General features: G+C 40.6%; 1 protein-coding gene and 1 long non-coding RNA gene across 5 annotated transcripts; one reads left to right on the forward strand and one right to left on the reverse strand.

Moving 5' to 3' along the window:
- Nucleotides 1–783: 783 nt before the first annotated feature.
- Nucleotides 784–15,837, reverse strand: gc2 (guanylyl cyclase 2). Of its 4 annotated transcripts, XM_034164828.1 has the most exons (25): nt 15,712–15,837; nt 15,287–15,625; nt 13,975–14,103; nt 13,660–13,839; nt 13,411–13,528; nt 12,958–13,259; nt 12,169–12,300; nt 11,926–12,029; nt 11,601–11,719; nt 9,582–9,666; nt 9,074–9,170; nt 8,599–8,721; nt 8,325–8,405; nt 8,042–8,218; nt 7,806–7,962; nt 6,774–6,923; nt 6,481–6,629; nt 5,757–5,920; nt 5,438–5,630; nt 5,197–5,371; nt 4,693–4,791; nt 4,394–4,488; nt 4,207–4,292; nt 3,680–3,780; nt 1,020–1,137 (listed from the first exon to the last, which is right to left on the reverse strand). In XM_034164828.1, the coding sequence occupies exons 1-24, from the start codon at nt 15,781–15,783 to the stop codon at nt 3,681–3,683; spliced, it is 3,426 nt and encodes a 1,141-aa protein (XP_034020719.1). In that variant the 5' UTR covers nt 15,784–15,837; the 3' UTR covers nt 1,020–1,137; nt 3,680. The 4 variants fall into 4 exon arrangements, with proteins under 4 accessions (XP_034020720.1, XP_034020717.1, XP_034020718.1 ...); XM_034164829.1 differs by lacking the exon at nt 3,680–3,780 and having other exon boundaries at nt 784–1,137; nt 15,287–15,493; XM_034164826.1 differs by lacking the exon at nt 3,680–3,780 and having other exon boundaries at nt 784–1,137.
- Nucleotides 11,913–20,273, forward strand: LOC117505236. Its single transcript, XR_004559053.1, has 3 exons — nt 11,913–11,927; nt 14,134–14,136; nt 20,195–20,273. It is a non-coding gene; the product is annotated as an uncharacterized LOC117505236 (long non-coding RNA).
- The last annotated feature ends 5,714 nt before the right edge of the window (nt 20,274–25,987 follow it).

A 25,987-nucleotide genomic window follows, 5' to 3' on the forward strand; every position in this document is an offset into this window, starting at 1 on the left:
AAATTCCACCTGGTGTTATCTGATATTTTAAAGGGGTATTCCTTCTCATATCCTAACTTTCTTCCTGATGACATTATTTTGAAGCTTTACCGTATCGGGATCAGGGCCCATACAGACAGTCGATAGTGGAGTGTGAATTTTAAAACATCTCTTATAAATTCTGACTCATTTCTGTTTTCCTTCCCTGCGTCTGAATTTCACTGTCCTCCGATGTTTCTCTGTTCTTGATTCCATTCAGAAAGATAGATGGAGATGAAACCAGAAGTGAAGTGATGGAGGAGAACTGAACAGGAGGGATTAGTTTGAGTTCCCGTGCTGCTGACGGGCAGTTTCTCTAGATCCTTGCTCTGCTGAGTCACCGATTCTCAGCCTCCGGAGGGGCACACGGCACTTCATTTCCTCAGCTCAAGCCGGTAATGCACATTTACAGTAAATGACTTGTTAGGTTGTGTTACCGTGGGGAATGCCAAAGCAGATTTTATCCTTTGGTGAACTTGGCTCTTGGTTACATGACCTGTGTGTTGGCAGTATGAATCATCATATACAAATATATAATCTCCCAATCTGTGCAGCAACCTAAAGCTAACACACATTAGCAGAATGAATAAATTGCATGCAAACAAACTGGCAAGTTCTTTTTACTTCTGATCTTGTTTGTGTACATATGCATGTCTCTTAACATAAAAATGCTGCCACCATGTTTCTAGATTAAACAGCATGAGTTTCCCTACAATTATAAGACTTTACAAAAACATTAAATGGGGACACATTGGGTTGTGATCATTGGCTGGGCGGCTGCAGTTTGTCATCCCCTCTTAGTGTAAAGTTCAGCATGGGCAGGACTCAGCAGCTTCACCACGTCACACACACACACACAGAGCAACAGTGAAGCTGGTGAAGTGAAGATAATATGCCACTTGACACCCGTATGTGTTATTCTTAACAACTGGATGATGCCATTCAAAAAGTTTGGAAGAGTTAGTCCACAGTCAGTGATGTGACATCATGACGTTGTCCTCGTCCTCGTGCGTGTAGTAGAGCTGAGTCACGACGCGGACGTGAGAGATCTTCTTCACCGCCTTGTGAAAGACCTGCTTTAGGTTCCTCGTCTGTTTCCTTGAGATGATGATGGTGGCACTGAAGATGAGAGAGAATAGAGCAAGAGACAATTAGCGCAAGATGAGAAAGGAATATGCCTACGCACAAACAATACATTAAAAAAAGTTAAATTGAATTTACATTGTTAGGAAAGATTTTTTTATTCATTTATTCTTTTTAATCTTCAGCTTTAATCAATTTAACTATTTAAATTTAGTGGCTCTAAATCCATTTTTGGTTTTCTTAATTTCACATGTGTTTAAAGCCAAATAAAACAGTTTATATCTACTATAAGGTGGTTTAAATTCACTTTAGTGTGGAATAAAAATACTTTATGTACCCTTGTGTTTGTTGTAGAGTAGTTTTAAATGAGTTAAAAGCAGGTGATTTTTAATTTACCCAGGTTAAGGCTACTTTAAGTCCATTTACCATTTAAACAACTTTACTGCTGGTCTGGAGCCACTTGAAACAAGATTAATTAATATCTTTTTTAAGCTGGTTTAATAACATTTTGAACTCACTTAGACACCCACAACCAGTCTGTCCTTGGAGAAGCAGATGATTTTTAATTTAGCAAGATTAAGGCTACTTGAAATAGTTTAATCTCAAGAGGTTTTTATCTTTAGATCTAGGGCTGCTTTAAATATGGTTTGAAGTCACTTAAAAGCACCTAGAATTAATCTACACTTGTAAAAACCAGATTGCTTTCAATTTGGAAAGAATAAATCTACTTTAAGCAGGTCTGTCTTTAGAGGATTTATCTTTAGGTCTTGAGCTGCTTAAAACCCATTCAAAAGAAGTTCCTATTTAGTTTAAACTTGTTCAAAAAGAGTTTGGGGTAACTTAAAAGCACCCAGAATCAGTCTATCCATGTAGAATTGTTTAAAAACCAATTATTTATAATTTAGCTGGAATAATTTAATGCCATAGAAAATCTGATCTCTGATCTCTTATTTAAAAAGTCTCCCGTGGCATTGAAAATACATTTTTGGTAGAATTGAACTGTTATGTCCCATTTGGTGCCGTCCTCCCCTTGCATTTATGATGGAGATTCTTATGGTGCAAACACTCCATTTTTAATGTTATGACAGCGGATAGGTTTGAATGGTGAGAGCTTTTCATGTGCTCACCAAAACACACTTGACAAAGATCGGAAGTGGCTCTGACAAAGATCCCTTTAAAAAAAACTGAGACTTTATAGTTATTATTTTGAGAAAAAGGTCCTACATTAAGAAAATAAAAACAATTTTAGCTAATTAAATAAATGAATGAGTGATTATTAACTGAAGAGCGCTGGGGAAACAGTAAGTTTATATTGTAGAAAAAAGGATTTAAGCATCTTATTCAAAGGATAAATTACCCTCTGAGAAATTAAATTCTATATTTGCCTAATCTGTTGTAGTTACGTAAAAAATTGAAAGACGTTATTGCAATTTGCTTTTCTCATTTAATCAGCCACATTTTGTAGGTCTGGTTGACATATCTAGATTAAGTAAGCATAGCATTTCGTTTCTTCAAGTGTACAAACACTGTAATGTTTCAATATTACGAGAAAAAGTTGGTGATAAGAAGAGAAAATGTTGGGTACATCTACAGGAGGATCTGCAGGATCGTATACTGGAAGAAGGACTTTCCCTTTTTTTACATGACAACATTTGTTTCACAGCATTGTGACTGAGTTTCTGTGGTAACATTAGGGACTACGGGCTGGCAAAACAGATTACGTTGGTGCGGTCTAGTGAAGGGGGCAAGGCTGGAAACTTGGTGATATCAGTTGTTTTGTGTATGTCGAATTGATCATCGTATACAAACATCCACTGGCACAGCTGCAGAATTGCTAACTGGGTCTCAGCCCAAAGGTTTTTGAAAAACACACCTTAGTAGAATTTGGAATTGTCCCACAAATGAGCTTGATAGCTTTACTTCGAGCCTGTGACACAACAAATAGCCAAACTAGAGAGCTGGGTTAGTCATTGTGGCAACTGGGTTTGGCATTTTAGCTACTTGGATAATACTTCAAGAGAGCATGATAATGTTTTGCTGTTGTCTAAAGCTCATGTATTTAGAAATCTGGTAATTGGGTGTTGGTGCAAATCTGTAAGTCAAAGTTCAATACAATTTAAAGGGATTACATTGTGACCTTGTGCAAACAAGTCTGAATTCAGTGACTGTAATTATATATAAAAAAAAAATTATGTTATTTCACTGCCAAAATGTTAGTATGACAACGATAAGTGATAATACAAAATGTAGCATTGTCCTCAATATTGACTATTGAAGCGAAAGCAGCAACATGTTGAACAGTACAAATACAATGTTTTTGTTCAAAACTTGTAAAGTAGAAGAACTGAGTTTTGTCAGTGACCAACAATTCAAAATAATGGATTCCCCTCCATTTATAAAAAAAAGTTTCTCTCACTCGAACCGCCTCGAGAGTGTTGCTGTTTATTCGCAAATAAATTGCAGCAGCACCTTGAAACGGTTCATGCTAACAAAGTTCCCAAACTCTATTTCTCAAAGGACGAGTCACGTTGCCAACCTAGCAAGTAATGTTATACATTTTTATCATGCATAACATTACCTCAGTTTTTCTTCTTTGCAAGTTGTTCCTGTTGTAGTTTCTCGGCTTTCCGTTTCTTGTACTGGGCTATCTCAGCCATCTGCAGCCCATGGGCCATTTGCCTGTTGGGATGAAGTGAACAGCATGAACGCAGCACACACAAACACTAACGCACACACCGGTGTCCTGCAAGGCCTGGAATACTTGTTCCCTACATGGTGCGGAATAGCTGATGGGTGTCATAGATGTAGCAGACGTCTGTGGTTGTGTAAAAAAGAAGAGCCGTCTACAATTTCTGCACATTTGGACAAGAAGCCGAAAACATGCAGTTTGGTGTCAAAGCAACAGTATTTTAAAAGTCCCCACAAGATGGTTTTGGTAGAGAAGCTTTGTATAGGAATTGTTTTGAGGCTCTTTCAGACTCCAGTTTATCTCCAATTTGACGTGATGATATTTGGTAAAAGAAATCAACCACTACAGGACACAAATCTAAGTCTGGCTATAAAACGTCATAGTAAGAGGACGAGGAGAAAGGAAATCACTCCTACCCAGACTTGAGTTCTGGAGGAACAGGCAGAGGTTTGGTAAATCCATCTCTCCCCACAAGCCAGAAGGTCTCCTCTATACCTTTTCCCTGAAGAGGAAATGAAGGAAATGATTGAAACAAAAATGTCATGGCTGAATCCAGATCCGCATGTGCCAATGCAGAAATCTTGTCTTAGTAGAAAACTGTACCTTCACTTCTGTCCTGCCTCTTAGTTCCAGCTTGTAGCCTAGATTTAACTCTCGTAGGACCTTCACTGTGCTCTGGTGAACATGGATCCTGTAGGCTGTAGCCAAAAAAACAAAAACCCATCCAACAAAGAAAAACTCAACAACTTATTTAAAATTTACTGAAGTGGATAACGTTCAATCTACAGAAGTCTGGTCTAAGAAAAACAAACTCCAACGCTGGAAAATTGGTCAGTCCCAGATAAGATGGACCACAGTTACTAGTGAACATGCTCTTTCTAGGGTTATGGACTGTAACTTACGTAACCCACTGGACTCCATACGAGAGGCCGTGTTCACCGTGTCTCCAAATAAACAGTAACGGGGCATCGTCAGACCCACCACACCAGCGACACATGAACCTGTAACAGACACACACATACAGTAAACCCAGACATAAACAATAATCTGTTTCAGGTCCTTATTGGCAATCCCAAGAGGCAGTCAGATTAAGTATGGCGCCACCGTAAGAGCTGATATAGTCTTGCCAGCCATATTCCTTTGGTAATGTTAAAAAACACGGTGGCATTGAGACTGAAATGTAAGAAACCCAACAAGAAGATGGCTGAATCAAGGACAAGATATGTGGCACACTTAGTTTACTAAATTAGGTATATTCAGCAAATGAAGAGCTGGATCACCTTGGCTTGAGTGGACCTAGGAAAGATTGCAAATGTGCAGTCCTGAAGGACCACATATCAAGGACTAGGAGCCATACATTATGTCACTAGGACCCACTGTGGGGTTTGTCTTCCGTGGTACCTCACCTGTGTGTAGTCCTATTCGGATCCTGACAGGAACATCAGGCATGTGTCTCATTTTGAAGGTTCCCACAGCACTCAGAATGTCCAGAGCCATGTTGGCTATTTCTGCGGCGTGCCGGTTGCCATTAGGAACAGGAACACCTGATGCCACCATGTATGCATCACCTATGGTCTCCACCTACAGTTAAAACAAATAATGAAGGCAGTCCAGAGCAGTAACCATTGAGCCAGTCACACACAGCACCTTGTAGACATCGTGGTTTCCTATGATGGCGTCAAAGAGCGTGTAGAGGTCATTGAGCAGGTCGACCACCTCGATGGGCTCGCTGTTAGCTGAGATGGTGGTGAAACCGACAATGTCGCTGAAATAGAGCGACACGTTGTCAAAATGCTCTGGCTCGACTGTGCCGCGTGTTTTCAACGCATCGGCGACGGACCTTTAGGAAGAGGAACGCAGGTTTGTGAGGAGTCCTGCTGGTTGCCAAAAAAATTATTTCTCTATGTCTCACGTAAAATAGAAATCGAAGGCAAAAGCATCAAATGTGTGGTTTCATGTTACACACGGGGGTAACATCTGCGTGAGGAGCTTCTCTGTCTTCTGTTTCTCGATCTCCAGCTCCTCCGTTCTCTCTCGGATCAGCTCCTCCAGATTAGACGAGTACTGCTCCAGCATCCGCAGCATGGAGTCTATGATGTTGGTCTTCTTCCCCTTGTTGATGTTTTTAAACTGGGACAGAAGGCAAAGAGCAGGAGGCAAGAAGTCGTTGAAGAGATGAATACTTCTGCAGCATTAGAAACATCATCTATTGATGACACGTTTATTTAGACGGAGAGAAAAACATTCACCTACTAGCTTGTTAATGGAATGTCTTTTTTTTTTTTTTTTTTTAAAGAAAATGACCATATTTGAAGTCATTCCAGTCTACATGACCAAACAATTTTTAATAAAGGTTGGAACTAAAGGTTGAAATTAAGTTAAAATGCAGTCTTCTTGAGTGCCGTTTATGAAGAGTGAGTTTGGTTGTTTGAAAAGAGGGTTCCATCCATGTCACTCATTATCCAATGATTATTCATTTGATGGTCCAAGAGAAGGTTTTGCATATGGTCTTGGCTCTAGATTATGAAGACCTCTGATTTTGAGATGATATAAATGTACTTTTCTTAATAAGGTAATGAAGTCTATTCTTTGGATGAGTTGGTGTGAAGTCTTGTTCTTATTACCCAGTGGCAGCTCACTGATTTATAAATAATTCATTGGAAGTCAACCAAAATGTGAATCCTACCTACCTGATCAAAGATCTCATCAAAGCTCGGTCTCCTGTCTGGTTGTTCATTCCAGCACTGTTTCATAAGCTGGATGCACTCAAGTGGAGCGTAATCTGGACTGACCACCGGACGACACAAAGGAGGAGGTTTACAGAGCTTCTCCAGGATCTCTAAAGCACAAACATCAGGGCCTGTGATTATTATAATTATGCCCTAAAATATCCACAGAGCGATCACATCAGGTAAAAATCAACAGATTTTTCATCCAGCGTCATTGAGTTTAGTGCAGATTGTTTGTGGAGTTCTTGTCTTGCCTGTGGCAGAGTTGTCCAGCATACAGAATGGAGGTCCTCTGATCACTACCTCCTGCATGATGATGGCAAAGCTGTAGATGTCGCCAGCTAATGTCCCGTGGTACCCCATCTGACCACTTCTCAGAATCTCCGGAGCCGTCCACAGCAGCTCTGCAATACACAGAGTTAAAATACACATTCTGCAGGTCAGGTCTGGCACCATGCTGTGCTTCAGTGCATCCACCACACTACAGAGCCATCCTGAGTCCTTTATGCCAACCACCCAGGCAGACAACCAGTCCAACCCAGCCTCTAGCAAGTAGCTATCTATCTGCTGCAGCCAGGTCGAATCTGGGAGTGTTCTTGGCCTTCTGCAGCCACTGAGATCCTCCAGACTGAGGCACCTGCACACCAGATCATGCACAGAGTAACCTGCCACACCACCAAAATGCCATTGGCTGATCTTTCCTCACAATGCAAGTGAAACTCCTCATCTTAGTCTCCTTGAAGTAACCCTTCATTTGAGCTAGTATCATACACATCCGGTTGTTGCCTTAGGTTACCGGTACTCATCCAAGTCTCACAACCGTACAGTAAGACAGAAAGTATGAGGCCTACTGGGTGCAGGGCCACTGGAATATTTAGACAGATTGGTTACAAAAGTTTACTTTACTAGATCTAGGTCGCTGTGTTCTACGGGTACGGCCTAGACCAAACTTGTTGTGCTACGGGTACGGCCTAGACCGAACTTGTTGTGCTTTGAAGTAACTAGAACTGTGATCTTCTCTGAACCTGTGAACAGACCAAGAACATAACAGAACGTAGGACTTCTATCTTCTTATCTTCTCAGAACCTGTCCTCTTATTGCCCCTTCTCTCTTAAGAGTCAGTTCATGTTTTTAGTTCTTGTTCCTTGTGCAGTGCAGAAAGGTTTTATGTTATTTGATTAAGTGGAACAAACACGAGGCATTGAGTTATCAGGTTCTTTCTATGAATTCGTTGGAAACGGCTGCCTGTCAGTGGTAGCATTGATGATGGGGTTTTATTCTGTCACCGTCTGCAGACAGCTCATCGAAAGGGAACCTCTGAGCCTCCAGAACCTCATTGTAGCCATAGTCTGTGACCTTCAGGACGAAGCGCCCATCCACAACGCAGTTACGAGACTTCAGGCGACTGTGGCACACTCCGCGGTGGTGAAGGTACTTCATACCCTGGGAAGCAAAACAAAACCATTGGGACTATTTGGTTTTAACCTTTGAATAGGTGATTCTGTCTGGTTGAGGGATAGACCTTAATCAGGTCCAGCAGCAGAGATGACTTAAACATCCAGTCGAGTTTGACATCTTCATTCAGCAGCAGATCCTCCAAGCTGCCTCTGGAACAGAACTCCGTCACGATGGCAAACACGCCACAGTCATGGAAGAAACCCAGGAAAGTGTTGACGTTCTCGTGACGCATGTCTTTCATCTGCCGGCAGAAGAAGTACTTTGTAGTGCTGTTTGTATTTATTTCTGAGCTTGAGCTACTTTAATCACACCTCTAAATTACATGTAACCGACTTAGCGTAGCATACCAGCTCAAAAACGTCGCTGGTTTTGGAGTTGATGCTGCTGAATGTCCCATCAGGAAGCCTCTTGAGCCACGCCCAGTCTCCCTGTAAGGGGAGAAACACCAACCGACCTCAGACGTTACAGAAGAAGGCAGCTGCTTTGTTCAAAACCAAACATCTAAATTTCAGGGCTTTTGTTTAGTAACATTTAAAAGAAGGTTGTGTTTCCTCAGGTCCTGTTCTTTGGGCTTTTGCCTCAACCATCTGTTTGCCGTCGTGCGTTATTGATAACATTCACCTCGTAAATGACGACGTTGGAGTTCTCGTAGGTGGCGGGGGTTTGGGTTGAGGCCGGCGAGGTGACGCTGCACTCTGAGACGCTCTTCATTCCGCTCGTCCTGCTGTCATCCACACTCAGCTTCTGCAGAGTTTAAAGTTCAGCAATTGATTGAAATGTGGCATTTTATCTTCAAATGCTATGATAAATTTATACTACATTTATGTTTCTTGTTTTCGATGTATGCCTCATTTAAGGATTTAATAAGGTCATTATTTTGGATGTGATTACTCCACATTTTAGACTAAAATCCTGTCAATACAAACAACTGCAAAGTCCTCACGAAAGCAAAAATGTGTGCGTAGCTTTTTAAAATCATACTTTGTATTATTTTTACTAAAAGCTGTGAACATTTTTGATCTGTCGTCTTTTCTCGTACATTCTCAACAAGAGCGCTGACACGGTGTCAGTCACGTCACGTGTCTCCGGGGCTGACCTTGTTGCTAAGTGACGGGTTTATGAATGTGACATCCACAAGAGTCAGCAGGATCTTATTGGGACCCCTGACCAATCGAATCTGATTGATGCGTCGCCTAGGCAACAAGAGAAAAGGAGGGAACAGTAAGCATCGGTGATTAAGTTTAGACAACATCCGTATAAAATAAATAAAATTACGAATCTTTTGCTGTATCATTAATCATTAGTAACAGGAAATATCAGAATTGAGTTACAATTATCCAGAACTGAGAGAAATCCTCAAATAAGTTACATCACACAAAAATCATGAGAATTATATCATTATTATTTTGATTAAAAGTGTTATACTGTAATAAAAAGAAAACACGAGCAAATATAATGAAATTAAAACAGACTGGATATTTTTCTTTCCAGCTCGTAGAAATAATTTTCTCTCCAATCTATAATTAGTTTAGCATTATCTGGAAACCTGGACGTCATTTATGATCCAGATTTTGCACATTGTGATGTTTCTGCTGGTTTTGTACCTGATGCCGTAAATCAGTGCCACTGAAAGAAATGAGGCGGTGATCGCACCGAGCATCATGCTGATAGTGGAGAACAGATCAACGCCTGCAGCAAAAACACAGCAGATCACTCATGAAAAATAAATACAGGTAAATATTACAGTCTTGAACTCATTGTATTCTCTTAAAATTAATCCATATTGAGTTTAAACGTACAGTAGTGTTCAGAATAATAGTAATGCTATGTGACAAAAGATGAATCCAGGTTTTGAGTATATTTCTTATTGTTAGATGGGAAACAAGGTACCAGTAGATTCAGTAGATTCTCACAAATCCAACAAGACCAAGCATTTATGATATGCACACTCTTAAGGCTATGAAATTGGGCTATTAGTAAAAAAAAAAAAGTAGAAAGGGGGTGTTCACAATAATAGTAGTGTGGCATTCAGTCAGTGAGTTCTTCATTTTTGTGGAACAAACAGGTGTGAATCAGGTGTCCCCTATTTAAGGATGAAGCCAGCACCTGTTGAATATGCTTTTCTCTTTGAAAGCCTGAGGAAAATGGGACGTTCAAAACATTGTTCAGAAGAACAGCGTAGTTTGATTAAAAAGTTGATTGGAGAGGGGAAAACGTATACGCAGGTGCAAAAAAAAATTATAGGCTGTTCATCTACAATGATCTCCAATGCTTTAAAATGGACCAAAAAAAAAAAAAAAAAAAAACGTGGGGAAGAAAATGGAAAACAACCATCAAAATGGATAGAAGAATAACCAGAATGGCAAAGGCTCACCCATTGATCAGCTCCAGGATGATCAAAGACAGTCTGGAGTTACCTGTAAGTGCTGTGACAGTTAGAAGACGCCTGTGTGAAGCTAATTTATGTGCAAGAATCCCCTGCAGAGTCCCTCTGTTAAATAAAAGACGTGCAGAAGAGGTCACAATTTGCCAAAGAACACATCAACTGGCCTAAAGAGAAATGGAGGAATATTTTGTGGACTGATGAGAGTAAAATTGTTCTTTTTGGGTCCAAGGGCTGCAGACAGTTTGAGAGACGACCCCGAAACTCTGAATTCAAGCCACAGTTCACAGTGAAGACAGTGAAGCATGGTGGTGCAAGCAACATGATATGGGTATGTTTCTCCTACTATGGTGTTGGGCCTGTATATCGCATACCAGGTATCATGGATCAGTTTGGATATGTCAAAATACTTGAAGAGGTCATGTTGCCTTATGCTGAAGAGGACATGCCCTTGAAATGGGTGTTTCAACAAGACAATGACCCCAAGCACACTAGTAAACCAGCAAAATCTTGGTTCCAAACCAACAAAATTAATGCCTCACAGATGTGAAGAAATCATGAAAAACTGTGGTTATACAACTAAATACTAGTTTAGTGATTCACAGGATTGCTAAAAAAGCAGTTTGAACATAGTAGTTTTGAGTTTGTAGCATCAACAGCAGATGCTACTATTATTGTGAACACCCCCTTTTCTACTTTTTTTTTACTAATAGCCCAATTTCATAGCCTTAAGAGTGTGCATATCATGAATGCTTGGTCTTGTTGGATTTGTGAGAACCTACTGAATCTACTGGTACCTTGTTTCCCATGTAACAATAAGAAATATACTCAAAACCTGGATTAATCTTTTTAGTCACATAGCACTACTATTATTCTGAATACTACTGTATGTGTTTAATTTGTGCAAAAGGGTATCAAATTAGATCGCATCTCCTCTTGGAATCAAAGGTTTGTAATTGGTGTAAAGCTATTGTACATATTTGTGAACCGTTTTTCAGTTTGCTGTAGGTTCAAGACAGAATATTCGAAAAATGTTGAATTTAATAGTATAAATTGGTGAGACAAAATGCACGCTTTTGTAGTGATTTTAAGTTACCGTCTGTTTAGCTTGTGAACTGAGAAGCACACACATTCAGCTAAAAGTTGATTTGACATTAAGTGACAAAATGACACTTTGCTCTATAGTTTTTTGTCTGTGTTGGATATTGTACAAAAATGTGTTTGCGTGCACCTTCCTTACCGCCTGAGCAGATGATTCCAGGTGTGAACCAGCAGGAAGCATCCTTTTTGGGTCCGTATCCACGAGGAAAGTGGATATCTCGACCTAGGAAGTGCACCGTGTGGGCTTCCTTGTCAATCCTGTTGTAGGATCATTAATATTAATGCCAGAATATACACCTCACAACACAATCCAGTGACAATCTCAGAAATGTTGGGTTGGTCATTTAATTAATCATCTTACATGGAAATTCTAATTTATTGCTCGATCTCTATTGTCTGTATCTGTTTTATTCTTGTTATTGTTTCAGTTGTGTAAATAAATTATTTCTTCTCAGTGCACTTGCTTGTATGTTGGCTTCAACTCCCAGGAGGTTCCGTCTGAGTCCAGTATGAGGTAATCTAGCAGAGCCGCTCCAGAGTTGTTGGTTCTGATGGCATAGCTGAAACCCTGTAAAGTAGCGATGAGAGTGTAAGTACCATCAGTATTTTTGTTTTCATTTTCTTCTCCTTTATTGGAAATTTTTACTTTTGAGTATACATATCTCATTGTTAATCTTAATATTTGCATTTCAGCATATTGTCAATACCTGGAAGGCCAGATTACGGGTGTGTCGTGCCAGGTTTCCCCCCGACATCCACTCCCTGGACTGCTGAACCCGCTGCACTGCATGAGCCATGAACAGCACTGAGCTGTAAATGGTACCGAAGAGAGGAGAAACCTGCAGGATGCACCGGACCATTTCATCTTCAGCTGCTTTATTAACTTCACCAAGTAGGTAATGACTTCACTCAAGGACACATTAAGGGATTTTAAAGAAATTTGGTGCACATGAAGAGTTCAGTAGATTTTGAGGTGGATCCGGTCTAACCGTGTTTTTATAATTTCCACTTTGAGTTTTATAATATTTGCACACAGGTGCACTTAAACTTGATTAATGGCAGATAAACAAATCATTCTTAAACTGTTGCTTTCAAAAATAGAAACCATCACATTGGACCTTGTTCAAGGGCATCTCAATAGGACTCAAAGTATAAACTCTGATATCTAAGTGTTATGGTGTAGCCACTTTGTTGGGGTCATTATATTTTAATACATGGTAATCAACAAATATTAGAGTTGTTTTGAAACATTTTGGCTTCTTTCATACCATATCATGCCTTTTCCCCCTGATATTAACATTTTTCTTCATGATTTTTGAATGTAATTGTAATGGGACAATATTTAATGTTATTCATATGGATTCTGACTTTATTCAATTTTTTTAAGGTAGCGCTAAAATGCTGTCATGCATATTTCACTCCAACCAAGAAGAAAACATAAACAATATATTATTTCATCAAATTGACCTTGTTTCTTTTCATAACACTTTGATCACCTGCTGTGGTTTCAGCGTCCTCGCCACCTCCCCCCTCTCCATGGCCTCTCTGTAGGCCTCATAGAACGACACCTGTGGCGAGTCGACGGTGATGGTCAGCACGGCGTCGTAGGCCCGTAGAAGTTTGCTGTTGCTTTTTAGAGCTGGGTAGGTCACGTTGTGGTAGGGCAGACTGTAGAGCAGGGTGTCGTAGGTCACAAACACCAGGGAGCCGTCGATCATCTGCATGTCATAGGCTGTTTCTAAGAGGAGTTTCTGGACTTCACCACCGATCAGTGCAGAGTGCATACAGAGGATGATCACTAGGGTAAGACGGGACACCCAGCTGCAGATTTATGCTGTTTGCATAACTGGTAACATACAGTACACAACACACACACACACACACACATGCAGTACATTGCATTCGTATCTTATCTTAGCTTAATTTTTCTGCATGTAAAGTTCACTCACCCCGTAATTCTCTCATCTTCCGGACTTTGGCCAGCGTTCGTCTGATTGCATGAGGTGTATTCTCCATAATACTGACTAGTCTTACCGGTAGACCATGGCTCCTCAGGGAGTCAGCAACCTGAATGTGATACCGGTGAACCAGAGGAATAATACTGCAGTTATGTAGTTTCACTTCACATCGCAGATTACTGTTTTTTTTTTTTTTTTGTCATTTAATTAATTAAGATCTTAGAAACAGACTATGCAAACCTTGGTGGCCGTCTCCAACCAGATGGCCTCTGAGGAAGAGATGACACCAACGTGAGCCCACCTGAAGAACCTCAGGACTCTGACCAACACCCATGTTGACCTTGGCATAGATCGGGCGAAGGTTGGGTGGTTCCTAACATCATCCAACTCATAGCCAATACAGTTCCAAGGAAACAATGCCTGAGATTTCACAGGAAAAGGAAAGTAAGTCTTACTTGGCAGATTTTGATAAGTTTACAACATGGTTAAGATACAGAAAAATAACTTGCGGTTTCTTATCAAAAATGCTCCATATCCAGATGGACAAACACTTACTTTGTTCCAACCTTTGCTCAGCATTGAAGCAGCATCACAGTAGCCGGGGTTGGCTGGTCCAACGTAGCCTGCAGCCTTGGTGTGGAAACCCACAAAAGCTTCCAATGCCTTTGATGTCTCACATGGTTCCTGTAGAGTGAAATCAAATCACAATACCAGCCAGTCTCGCTTCTGTGAAACTATATTTAATGTCTTGATTGGAATGTGCTTCACACAAATGACAGCTGTGTTTGAGATTGGATTAGATAGAACTTTATTGATCCCTTGGGAAGACTCCCTCAGGTTTGGGAGGAAAGCCGTTAGAACAGCGGACTTTTCAGTGTTCTCAGGCAGATTGCAGAATGCTATAAAATCGCAGCGTTCCATTCATTCATGAAAAATATTCGATTGTGCTGCTCTGGTCGTCTTGGAACCCTCCCCTCCCTCCCCCCAACTAACTCAGGGACAAGGCCCAATGCAGGTGAACTTGACCTCACCTCTCGGACTTCGTCCCTGTGCTCGGAGGTCTCGGGGTCACTCACCTTGAACTTGTTTCTCCCCAGCAGCTCTCAGACAACTTCTGAATTTATTGTAAACCAAAGTATCCGTATCCGATGGCAGTCGGTCTTAGATCTAGAGGGCATTAAAGTTCAGTTTGAGCCTCATGTTCCTGCCCAAATCCGACAAGCATTTTAATGTTTCTGTCGAAACCAGTTATTTCCATCCAAAACAAACACCCACAAACAGGAATAAAGCTGTTAGATCCTCTATTTTCATTCTTTTAAATGAACAAAAACGGACGTTTGCCTCATGTGATGCAGACCTGCACACACAGAGTAAATCAAGTCTTTTAATCTGACCTGTTTTCATCCAGATCCATCATCACAGATTAGACATCCTTGTTTTGGAAATGCTTTAATTCTTTCTTGTAGAAACTGTTTGTGAATAATGCAGTGTTTTTTTGTGAAGAAGTCCCTCGGTGTAATACGGCGCTTGGTGCGTTTTTCTGTCCTGCTGCCACTTTGTCAAAAAGGAAAAAAAAAACAATTATTTTAAAACCTTATTAGCGTCACAGTGCTCCATTTATTCACGATCAGTGTTCACAGCGATGTGTCGTTCAGCTTTCTGCTCGCGATGAAAATAAATCTCATTAACAATCCACCGCCAAAAAACAAAAAGGATTTTTACGCGGCTGAGCACTGCGCTGACGTGACCGATTCGGCCTGACCCTTGAGAATCCATGCTCAAGAAGGCATCAGGTCAAATTACTACCTTTAATGGTTTAATTGTTGTTATGAATATGAAGTTTGTGACAGCTGAGATCAATACGTACCTGCAGTACAGTGTACTCAAAGGTGGCAGCGTGGGACAGCACTGGGTCCTTGTTGATACGGTTGATTGCTAGCTGTGCTGCCACATGGGGAAGACCCTTAGCAAATAGAGGGTCACACCTCCAGGGCCCCACCACCCCAATCCGAAACGAAGTTCCCTGAACTGGGTAAGGGAGCAAACACAGGGAGACACAGAGGACCAAGAGGAACTGCAGGAGGCCATGGAGGGATAGACGGAAACCAGAGGCATAGGGGGGTGAAAGAGGATGCCAAGGTGAATGAAGAACATTGGATGAAGGAAGGAAAGATGAAGTTGAGCAGTAAGAGGGAGAAGAGAGAACCTGAAGAAAGAAGAAATAGAAAGCGGCTGAGAAAAATGTTGGAAACAACAGGACGTGGACACGAAGCTCAGAGGAGAAGAGTCAACCTCAAGAGTTTTCTGCAGCTTCTCCTTCCATGTTTGACATGAGGAGATCCGAGTAAAATGTTGTGGTTGCATCTCAAGGATGGCCACTTCCAAACCTCACAGTGCGCTGGAAGAGCAAAGGCACCACATTTCTGGAATACACAAAGTAAATTTGTTTTCTTCCACTATATTCTTCATTTTCATACTTTTAATAACGTGTTGACTACAAAAATGAAACTTGCCAACAGTTTTGCATCTATTGCCAATAAATGCTCGTTACCATACACTGACGACATGGACTTCCCTCAAGGCATCACAGATATCACACGGTTCATCACTTCTCTGTTTGATTACATTCAAAGAGTCGGAAACATCTTGCAACAAAATCCAAAAACATTGGCTCCTCATCCAGACACATGAAGTGTCATCTCCATCTGGATTAGATGCATATTTCTGTTGGACTGTTGAAGGTAGACCGATGAGTTTGTATCCTCACGTGGGAATATTAGACTTTCTTTCCTCGGGCATTGGTGCTTGTCCTCAGGCATGAGAGATGACCTAGAACATGTATGTGACCTGACCTGTCAGATTACACACAATCCAATCTAGTCTGATAAGCCATACTGACTGAACAGTCAAAGGGATGATGATCAGCAACCACATCTGTCAGGACGGGAGGGAGCCCGTCACTAGGAGCGGCTGGACCCGCAATGCAAACCCCCAGACAAGGCTTTGGTGTGGGAGAAAAGGCTTGGTTTCGGTACACATGTAATCAGTCAGTGTGGCAGAGGTACAAGCAGGATCAGGCTGAGACGCAGTCACAAATGAGCAGGGTTCAGAGGCATGAGCAAACTCAGACATACGGGATGAAGCAAAAGGCATGGTCGAGGTACAGAGCAAAGTACAGAACACGGCAAGACAAAAACAGGACTGTGATGGGCGCTGGAAAGAGTACAAAGACTACAATCTGGCGAAGAAGTGAAGGACTGTGGAGTTTAAATACTTGTGGACTAATTAGGGAGAAGTGAGGGACAGGTGGTGTAAACGAGGTGCACGTGAGGAACAATCTAGAAGGGGTGTGGCTTCTGGCTAAAGAGTAAGACAGGGCAAAAGTGTGAGGAAGGGAGTGAGCAAAGTGGCGTGATGTAATAGACAAAGACACGGGAGCAGGTGCAAGAGTGTGAGTGAACAGAAACAAAACAGACTGCATCAAAGTGAGGGAAAAAACATAATGTCAGGTGCAGGGCGTGGAGTGAACAGAAACAAAACAGACTGCATCAAAGTGACGGAAAAAACATAATGTCAGGTGCAGGGCGTGGAGTGAACAGAAACAAAACAGACTGCATCAAAGTGAGGGAAAAAACATAATGTCAGGTGCAGGGCGTGGAGTGAACAGAAACAAAACAGACTGCATCAAAGTGACGGAAAAAACATAATGTCAGGTGCAGGGCGTGGAGTGAACAGAAACAAAACAGACTGCATCAAAGTGACGGAAAAAACATAATGTCAGGTGCAAGAGTGTGAGTGAACAGAAGTAACTGGGCGTGAGACTAGGAATGAAGACATGATGGGAGGTGCAGAGTGGAAACAAACAGCAAAAGCAGAACGGAGTAAAATGGAAATCAGGGTCAGAATGTAATACAACAACAGGAACCAAAATCAGACATGAGCATAAATACAAGAGCAACTAGAACTGATCAGAAAATCAATACAAAAGCAGAATTAAACAGGAACAGATTAATCAACAGAAATCAAAACCCGATATAAAAGTATAACAGAAAACATATACAGATGAAAGCTAAATGAAAAACAATGAAAACACAAACTGGCTGAACAAAACTAGAACAGAACTTGACAATGGCTAAAGTATGGAAAGTAACAAAGTGATAGGAAAAACATAACAGAATAACTCATGATGAAAATCATTACTGATAAACAGAAATTGCAAGACATAACAAATGGAACATAATCAGATTAAAAACAAAAAACACTGACGATAAATAATAACAAAACCCTGTGACTAAAGCATAACATAATAAATGTGATAAACAATGAAACTAAGACTAAAGTAACTAAGGGACCAAGAGTGAAAGCAAATAATAAACAATAAAGCAAAACAAAATATGTGGCAAAGAAAAGATACACAGAGAATAAATTAAACAAAAGCAAACATAACATGAACATGACAATGATAATAAGACATGGCATAGAGGCTCAGAACATGGAAAAACGGTCCAAAATCATAACAGCTGGCCCCAAGAGGGCCAGACCATGACAACATCATCGTCATCATCATTACCCCAAGAATAAAGAAACAAGTTTATAATATTTGTACGAGTTTTTGCCAGCTAAAAGGGACACTGGGCAGGTTCTGTCTTCCCAGCATTGCAACTCGATCAGTCGAAGGATCAGTCAGTCAGACTGTGCTGAGATGAGCCCAAATTTCATTTTTACTGGGGTTTGTGTCTCCTTATTGACGTCTGACCCTTTTCAGTGTTGAAGGGCGATATCTTGAGATTCTATTGTGCACAGTCCAAAATGCATTGTGCAAATCCATTTGGGCTGTGTCCAAGTATATATTTCTATCTAGAGGGTGCGTAGTCACCCCTTTAAACAGGAGTGTGTTGACGCACAGTGGTATGCTGTCAAAAATGGACGGACATCGAAGGCATGTAGACATTTTGTGTTGAGCAAATGGATCTGCTACAATAGTCCACTCATTGATTATTTAAATGACTTTACTCCTGTGCAGTATTTATAGTATTTTCACTTCTTATTAAGTATAATCCACTGTGTGACACTACAACACTATCCCATTTATTTATTTATTGTTTTCATATCTTTTCTGTGAATATCTCCATCCATATTGTAAAGTGCTCGTCTGGACACTTGAGGGCAGAATTGCACATAAACAGCCTAGAGTCAGTCTTATCCAATGGTGGTCACTGGGATTTGTCCAAAAATGTTCTTTCTTGAACCCAAATGGGCTGACATGATAGATTTTGGCTTCCTCCCTTTTCATTTCCACTCTTTCAGCAGAAGAGCTGATAAACTTTATGACTTATTGCACAATGTTTCAGACCAAATAGTACATTTCTAGAGTCAACATCATTGTTTAGACTTTTGGAGGGGTTGATGTATTTAAGTAAGACTCTTGTCGTCATCATTTCTGTCTTTTCTGTTGGGCTCACCATTTCTTTTTAGGGTTTACTCTGACTTAAGCACATGTTTTAATGTAGTCTTCCATCAATTTCAAAATTTATTCATACGAGGTCTGTCCAAAAAGTATCAGACCTTTTCATTTTTTTCAAAAACCTTATGGATTTGAATAACTTGTGCTTGCATGAGCCAACCTTGAACCTTCGTGTGCATGCGTGAGTTTTTTCACGCCTGTCGGTTGCGTCATTCGCCTGTGAGTAGGCTTTGAGTGAGCACTGGTCCTCCCCCCTCGTTGGATTTTCATTGCGAGGAAAATGTCTGAACGATTGGAGCAGCGCTGAATCAAATTTTTCCAGAAACTGTGAGAGACAGCCAGGTAGAAACCATTCGGAAGATTCAAACGGCTTTCGGTGGCTTTTCAGTCGAGTGAGTATCCGAGGAATTGTGTAAGAGCTGGACATGTCACAACATGTCCTGTGAGACTTCCACCTTCCGCACGTCTTTCATTACAAAATCTCCTGTAACAGTGGAATGTGCCAAAAAGTGCTGATGTCCACCTCTTCTGCAATTTCTCTGGTAGTCAGAAGACGTCCTGGATCAACACAGCGTTCACTTTGGAAATGATCTGGTCGTTTCAGCCTGTCGATGGCCGCTCGGAGCACGGCGCACCCTCTGCCATTGTGCGCCGTCTTTAAACCGGTTGTAACACTCCTTAATCTGTGTGATGCCCATAGGATCGTCACCGAAAGCCGTCTGAATCTTCCGAATGGTTTCCACCTGGCTGTCTCTCACAGTTTCTGGAAAAATTTGCTGCAGCAAAGCTCCAAATCGTTCCACCTCGCAATGAAAATCCAATGAGAGGGGAGGACCAGTGCTCACAAAAAGCCTGCTCACAGGCGAATGATGCAACCGACGGGCGTGAAAAAAATCACGCATGCGCATGAAGGTTCAAGGTTGGCTCATGCAAGCACACATGATTCAAATCCATATGGTTTTTGAAAAAAATAAAAAGGTCTGATACTTTTTGGACAGACCTCGTACACCATCAAATCACAGTATATGTTATCTCAAGATGCTATGCATGTGCAAGGCTTTAACTTTACTCAACCCATGTGCTTGCTGTTTGACCTTGCAGATGTACTCTATGACAGCGTATACCCATACACACATTAAGCCCTTCAGTATTTGAATACTAACACTTATTTTTAAAAATTTACTTATATATCGATATACAAGCCAGATTGTTCTAGAAAAAGTGGTGGCTCAGCAATTTCTTATTTATTGGAGGATGATCTCTCTGAGCCTTCAGGGCTATGTAGTGGCCAAGTAGTCAATGCACATCCAGAACAGGTTTCCAGTTCAAGATCACCCGTGCCTGTTCTCCATGCAGTGTGGAGTTGTGTTAGGAAGGGCATCTAGTGTAAAAGTTTACTTGGGCATCTCTGTTCAGAAACTTTAATGATTGAGGTCTTACTTGGCAAAGTGATTGCTACATGTTCATTATACTGACAAAGCATTTAAATTTTCAGGAATGAAGTATGGTGTACTCTAGGTCCACTGCTTATTTATTTTAATATCACATCTTCTGGTTAGATTACTATAACCATGGGATTAATTTGAATGGTTCTGACTTGCAGATGTACATGCTTGTTTGTGTCAGTAATGTTTCTCATATTGCAAATGTGGAGGCTAGTCTGACTGCAGTGAAATGCTGGATGTCTTCTAATGTCCTACTTTTGAACTCTGAGATAAGAGAGATGATTGCTGTTGGTTCTGTTAGAATCATCTTAATGTTCAGTTAACTTTGTCACTGGTTAATGGTTTATTCATTATCGTGAAAAGTCGGGGCTATACCACTGGATTGAAATAAAAGCCTTTTTATTTGTAAAGGTGCACTGACATGTGCATGACTTTGATTCACGAACTTGTACGCACGTCGTCGTGATGATCCCAGCCGCTGTGTTCACAGCTGGATGCCGTGCTTTGTTCCACCTGCTGCCAAGTGCTCTACGCTGGATGCTGCGTATATAAAAAATTATTACAGATTAATCATTTTCTCTGCAAGTTGTCTGTTGAAAACTGCTCTAATCGCTTCCTGAATCACAGAAGACCACTGGAGAAAGCATTTGGAGCTGTCTAAAAAGGTAATTATTTGTCATGTTTACATTGTCATGGCTTGGTAAAACAGCTGCATTTTCTTTCCTTCTTGTCTGCACCAGTAGATGGCAGTGTTCTATGGAATTTGACCCTGGTTATATCACACGGTTGTCGACCTGAATCAGAACTTAACCTACTTTTTTTGCAAATGCCTTTTTTTTGCAAATGAAAAAAATGACATATTTTACAGAACCCATTTATTTGTAAACACCAACACACACACGTTACATTAACTTGTGTTGGTTTTTACATAGAATTAGTCAACCAATCAGTGTGAGGGGAGGCTGAGTTTATCTCTTTGGGAATCTGTGTGTGTTAATGTTCAAATCTTCAGAATTAGTGTGTTCTTTTAAAATTAACAGATATGTGGAATATTTTCACTTTGTACATTTTAAGAGTTGACATGAATGTAGTTATTCTATCCAGATTAATTTGATTTATAAATCAAAACCATAAGTCAAACCTGCTTTCCTTTTCAAGACGTCTGCCTCAAGGCTGGACCGCTGTATGCTGCCAAGGGTAATGACTTTTGTTTTTTGTGGCAGCCTGGCGGCTAGGCCCCTTCTGCTAAGGTAGAGTTGAGCTCAGCACCTCTCAGCTGCCTCACTGCTGCAAAATACATAGCAGACAAGAACCAACAGGGTTTATAAGTTTATAAATGTTTTTCACTGTTACTATGTAAAAAAAAATGTTAGCGGTCTAAAAGTTATTGGAACTAAATTTATTGGAAGCTAATTGGTCTGCTGATGGTATTTTAAGTTAGCTGAAAAGCTAATCCACTAACAAAGAAGTTAGCTTTGATAATTTGCGGTTAGCGGAACTGTGCCCACCACTGGTGTGTGTGTGTGTGTGTGTGTGTGTATATATATATATATATATATATATATATATATATATATATATATATATATATAGTAAGTCCCTTCGGCTGCTCCCTTGTTTGCACTCGGGGTCGCCACAGCAAATCCAAGGTGGATCTGCATGTTGATTTGGCACAGGTTTTACGCCGGATGCCCTTCCTGACGCAACTCCACATTACATGGAGAAATGTGGCAGGGGTGGGATTTGAACCCAGAACCTTCCGAACTGAAACCAAGCGCATTAACCACTTGGCCACCACCCCTGCGTGTGTGTATGTATATATATATATATATATATATAAATATTTCTGATATTTATTTATTGTCTCCAATAAATCCGGGGAGGTCGCTTTGATTCTTCTCTTTTCCACAGAGCTCAGATGAACTCTGTTGAAGCAGGTTTACAGCAGAGTTCAGTCAGAGGTCACTGCAGTATCGAGGCGGCCGGTGCCCTTATATACAGGTGTTGACAGTCTCTGCCATAAGTAACTCTGTGAAATGATTGTGAGCTGTTTTCCTGCTGAATGGCACTTATGTTTATGAAACCACCACTTAGCGCTCACTGATGGAAGACCCCATCATTCTCAGGACTGACCGGCACCACGTGGTTCAGAGGCAGAGGGCCTACAGGGGGCCTAGAGGGGGTTTTACAAAGTCCAAAATAGGACAAGTTTTCACATTCCACAGATCCATTTGGTTTATATTAACTTTGACCTGTCCCATGTTCATTTAGCCTAATTGCATGAAAGTTGGGTCCCATTTTATAATAACTGTGTCCATCCATGAGACCTGCTGTCAGTTCTCCATTGTCCAAAATAATACCATAGCAGAGGTTTCACACTTGCAAACTAAATGCCAGATGTGGCCCACAAGCTTATAGGGTATGGTGCACAAATTTGAAGATAATTTATCTTCAGATATGTGCAGAACAAGTTGCTCTCTGGGAAAAATGGAAGACCACCAGTATATAGAAGGGAGTTCAATTTCAGGGTTGTGTTTCAAACTACCTGTCTCTATCTTTGGACAGGACACGTCTCAGTCCACCCAGCTGTAAATGGGTACCGGCCTTGGCTGGGGAAGTGATCTGTAATGGACTGGCATTCCATCTCTGGGGAGTTGCCACCAGTGGGCCTCAGGGCCTGTATAGGATTTAAAGAATACTTTGGTGGAGCACATTTTTGTAAAATGGTATTATGTGACAGTGCTGGCTGGTTGGTATGTAGGGCAAAGTTCATTTTCACCACCATATAAAAGTCAGCAGTATCAACAAAAAAGACAGCGTTGGACTTAACACTTTTTCATAAGGTTGCTAAAGAATCCATAATCGGTTTGTGAAACATTCTGTGGTGTACCGAAGTTCTGCATTGCGAGAAGCACGAGAGTTTAATTACTTGTTTCCTGAGTACTTAGTCATTCTATTCTGCAGTGCCTGGGTTGTGTTGAAATGTCTATTTAGTGCTTTTCTTCACACTGTTTCCTCCTCATTCCACAAATGTTCCTTATCTGATGGGTTCTGTTATTTGACCGCACATCAAAGGAGGAATAATGAAAAGGCAGAAATGCCGATGTGAACACTGTGTGACAGAAGATAACAGAAGAAGGTTTATAAAAGAAGGACTAAGTAAGAATAATAACCCTGCCACCCAAAAATACAGTGTGCTCAGCTCCAGCTCGTACGTATCTATCGAAGTGGTTTAAAAGAACATCTTGGAGTTTTGTTTGTAGGTTATCACTTCACCTGTAATAACAAATGTCCATCAGTGTTTCAGATCTGAGGGAAAATCTTATGGTGTGACTCATCTAGCAAAAGATATATTCCATTTAGTTTTGGCAAACAGGCAAAACTAGTTTATCTCAAATTTGGCCACTAGTTTTCATTGGTTTGGAGCTCTTTAAAATTCTTTATAAATGTTGTTTAAATTATTTTAATAATATATATATATATATATATATATATATATATATATATATATATATATATGATTTGTAAAGCAGTTTAATTATAAATAATAAAAGGATTTCTGTTTCAGTTGTTTAAAAACAATTGAGAGCCAGTTTTTTGTTTTAAAATGGTTAAAAATCAATTTGAAATATATTAAAAGCACTTTAAAACCAATGTGTCACAACAGTACTTTTTAAAATCAGTAAAAATCTGATTTTCTCCAATTTGCGTGGTTCAGATCTTTTAGAATTTGAATGCTTGTTAATGTTTGTATCCATCACACTATGGGGCCACCTTGGGTCTTGGATGGCAACCAGACAAGCAGACAACTGGTTTGTCACCACCTCTTGAAAGTAGCCACCCAAATGCTGTAGGTATGTGATATGTGGGCATGTCCTTGGCCTTCTGTGGTTGCTTGGTCCTCAGCACTTACATGCCTGTGTTCTGCATCATGCACAGAGAAACACACCAAAATATCAGTCGATGCTCCTTTAACCATGCAAGTTATTATCCTCGTGGTACTCGAGGATCCTCAGAAGAGCCCTACTACCAAGGACATCCAGCTGTAGCCTTTGTTCACTGGTTAGCATCCAAGTCTTACAACTATATAGTAAGACAGGAACCACCAGGACCTTAAAGACTTGCACCTTCATTCTCCAGCAAAAGTATCAGCATCTCCAAACACCTCTTAATTTCAAAGGCTGGACCCAGAGACATGCATACCATTATACTCCATTTAAAATCGTTTAAAACCAATTTAACCAAGACTATAAAGCTGAAATAAAGCATTTTATCTCAAATTTAGTGTGAGAAAAAAATCTACTTGTACCTTTGGCATAGAGCTATTTAAAATAAAATATCTGGTTTATAATCTTAAACTGAAAATGCATCAAACTCTTTGGACTTCATCATTTTAAATCCGTGGTTTGTGGCGCTAATGGTTACAACATTTTGTGAGACACCTATTGATTTCTTTTCTTGATAATTGACTTAAAATGGTTAATTGGGTAACACATTAGGTGACTATTATTTGTCGGTCAATTGATAAACAAATTAATTGACTAGTTCTTCAAGCTGTTTTCAGCATAATCAAGGTTTTTTTTTAAAATGATAATTATGTTGTCATTTTGAGAGGAATTTGTGATCTCGGAGGGAAACTGTGGCATAATAACCTCTTTCTCTTGGGATGTTTATAACGTTGATAAATCGGTAAAGCATGACTCATGGTTTTCCTCCCATCTCAGAATGTTTGTCTTGGACAGAAAGGGAGAGAAGCATGTCGACATGGCTCTAAATCTTCATGGGACAGGAGGAAATTATTGGCATTAGACATAATCTCTTTATGGTTAGTTTTTTTTTTTTCTTCTTCACACAGATTTCTGGTTTGTGTCTTTCCTCACTTTCACTTTGTGATGGTTTAGTTTCAAAGTGGTATCAGCCTCATATAGTCTACCACTGGTTACACACAGACATGGTGTTGCTGCGGTTGTTGTTTGTTTGTTATGGCAACTACATGATCTCCACAACGTTTCACTAATATCACTCCTCAGTGAGAGCTGCAGAATAGAAATTTAAAACCTCATTTCAAGAAAAACAGTTGCAGCACAGTCTTAAAGATGTTTGTATATCTGGTCCGACTGGGTTATGAAACAATGACATCTGCATTCAACAATCTGTCCATAGTGGATGTGGGGAAATGTAGTCACGATTTGGCATAGCAATGTCACATGTCGTGATGTTGGAACACACGGTGGACACATGAATGAGGAATTAATGTGTTACATCGGCTGATGCAAAAACACGTCACATTTCATGTCCGATCTTCCAGTGGAAACCTGTCATTTCTTGCATTACCCATGAATATGAATATGGCCATGTGACTGAAGTGGTGCAGGGCATTCATTCATTCATTCATTCATTCATTTTCTAGCATGTATCCGGGTCTAGGTCATGGTGGCAATAGACTAAACAGTTCATCCCAAACTTCCCTATCCTTGGTCAAGTCTTTGAACTCTTCCTGGGGATCCCAAAGCGTTCCCAAGCCAGCTGGGAAATATATTCCTTCCAGCATGTCCTTGGTCTTCCCTGGGGCCTCCTCCCAGTTGGACATGCTTGGAAGACCTCTTGAGGGAGACAGCTAGGGGACATTATCAGCAGATGATTGAACCTCCTCAACTGG

Source organism: Thalassophryne amazonica, chromosome 23 (genome assembly GCF_902500255.1).
Source record: "Thalassophryne amazonica chromosome 23, fThaAma1.1, whole genome shotgun sequence".
NCBI lineage: Eukaryota > Metazoa > Chordata > Actinopteri > Batrachoidiformes > Batrachoididae > Thalassophryne > Thalassophryne amazonica.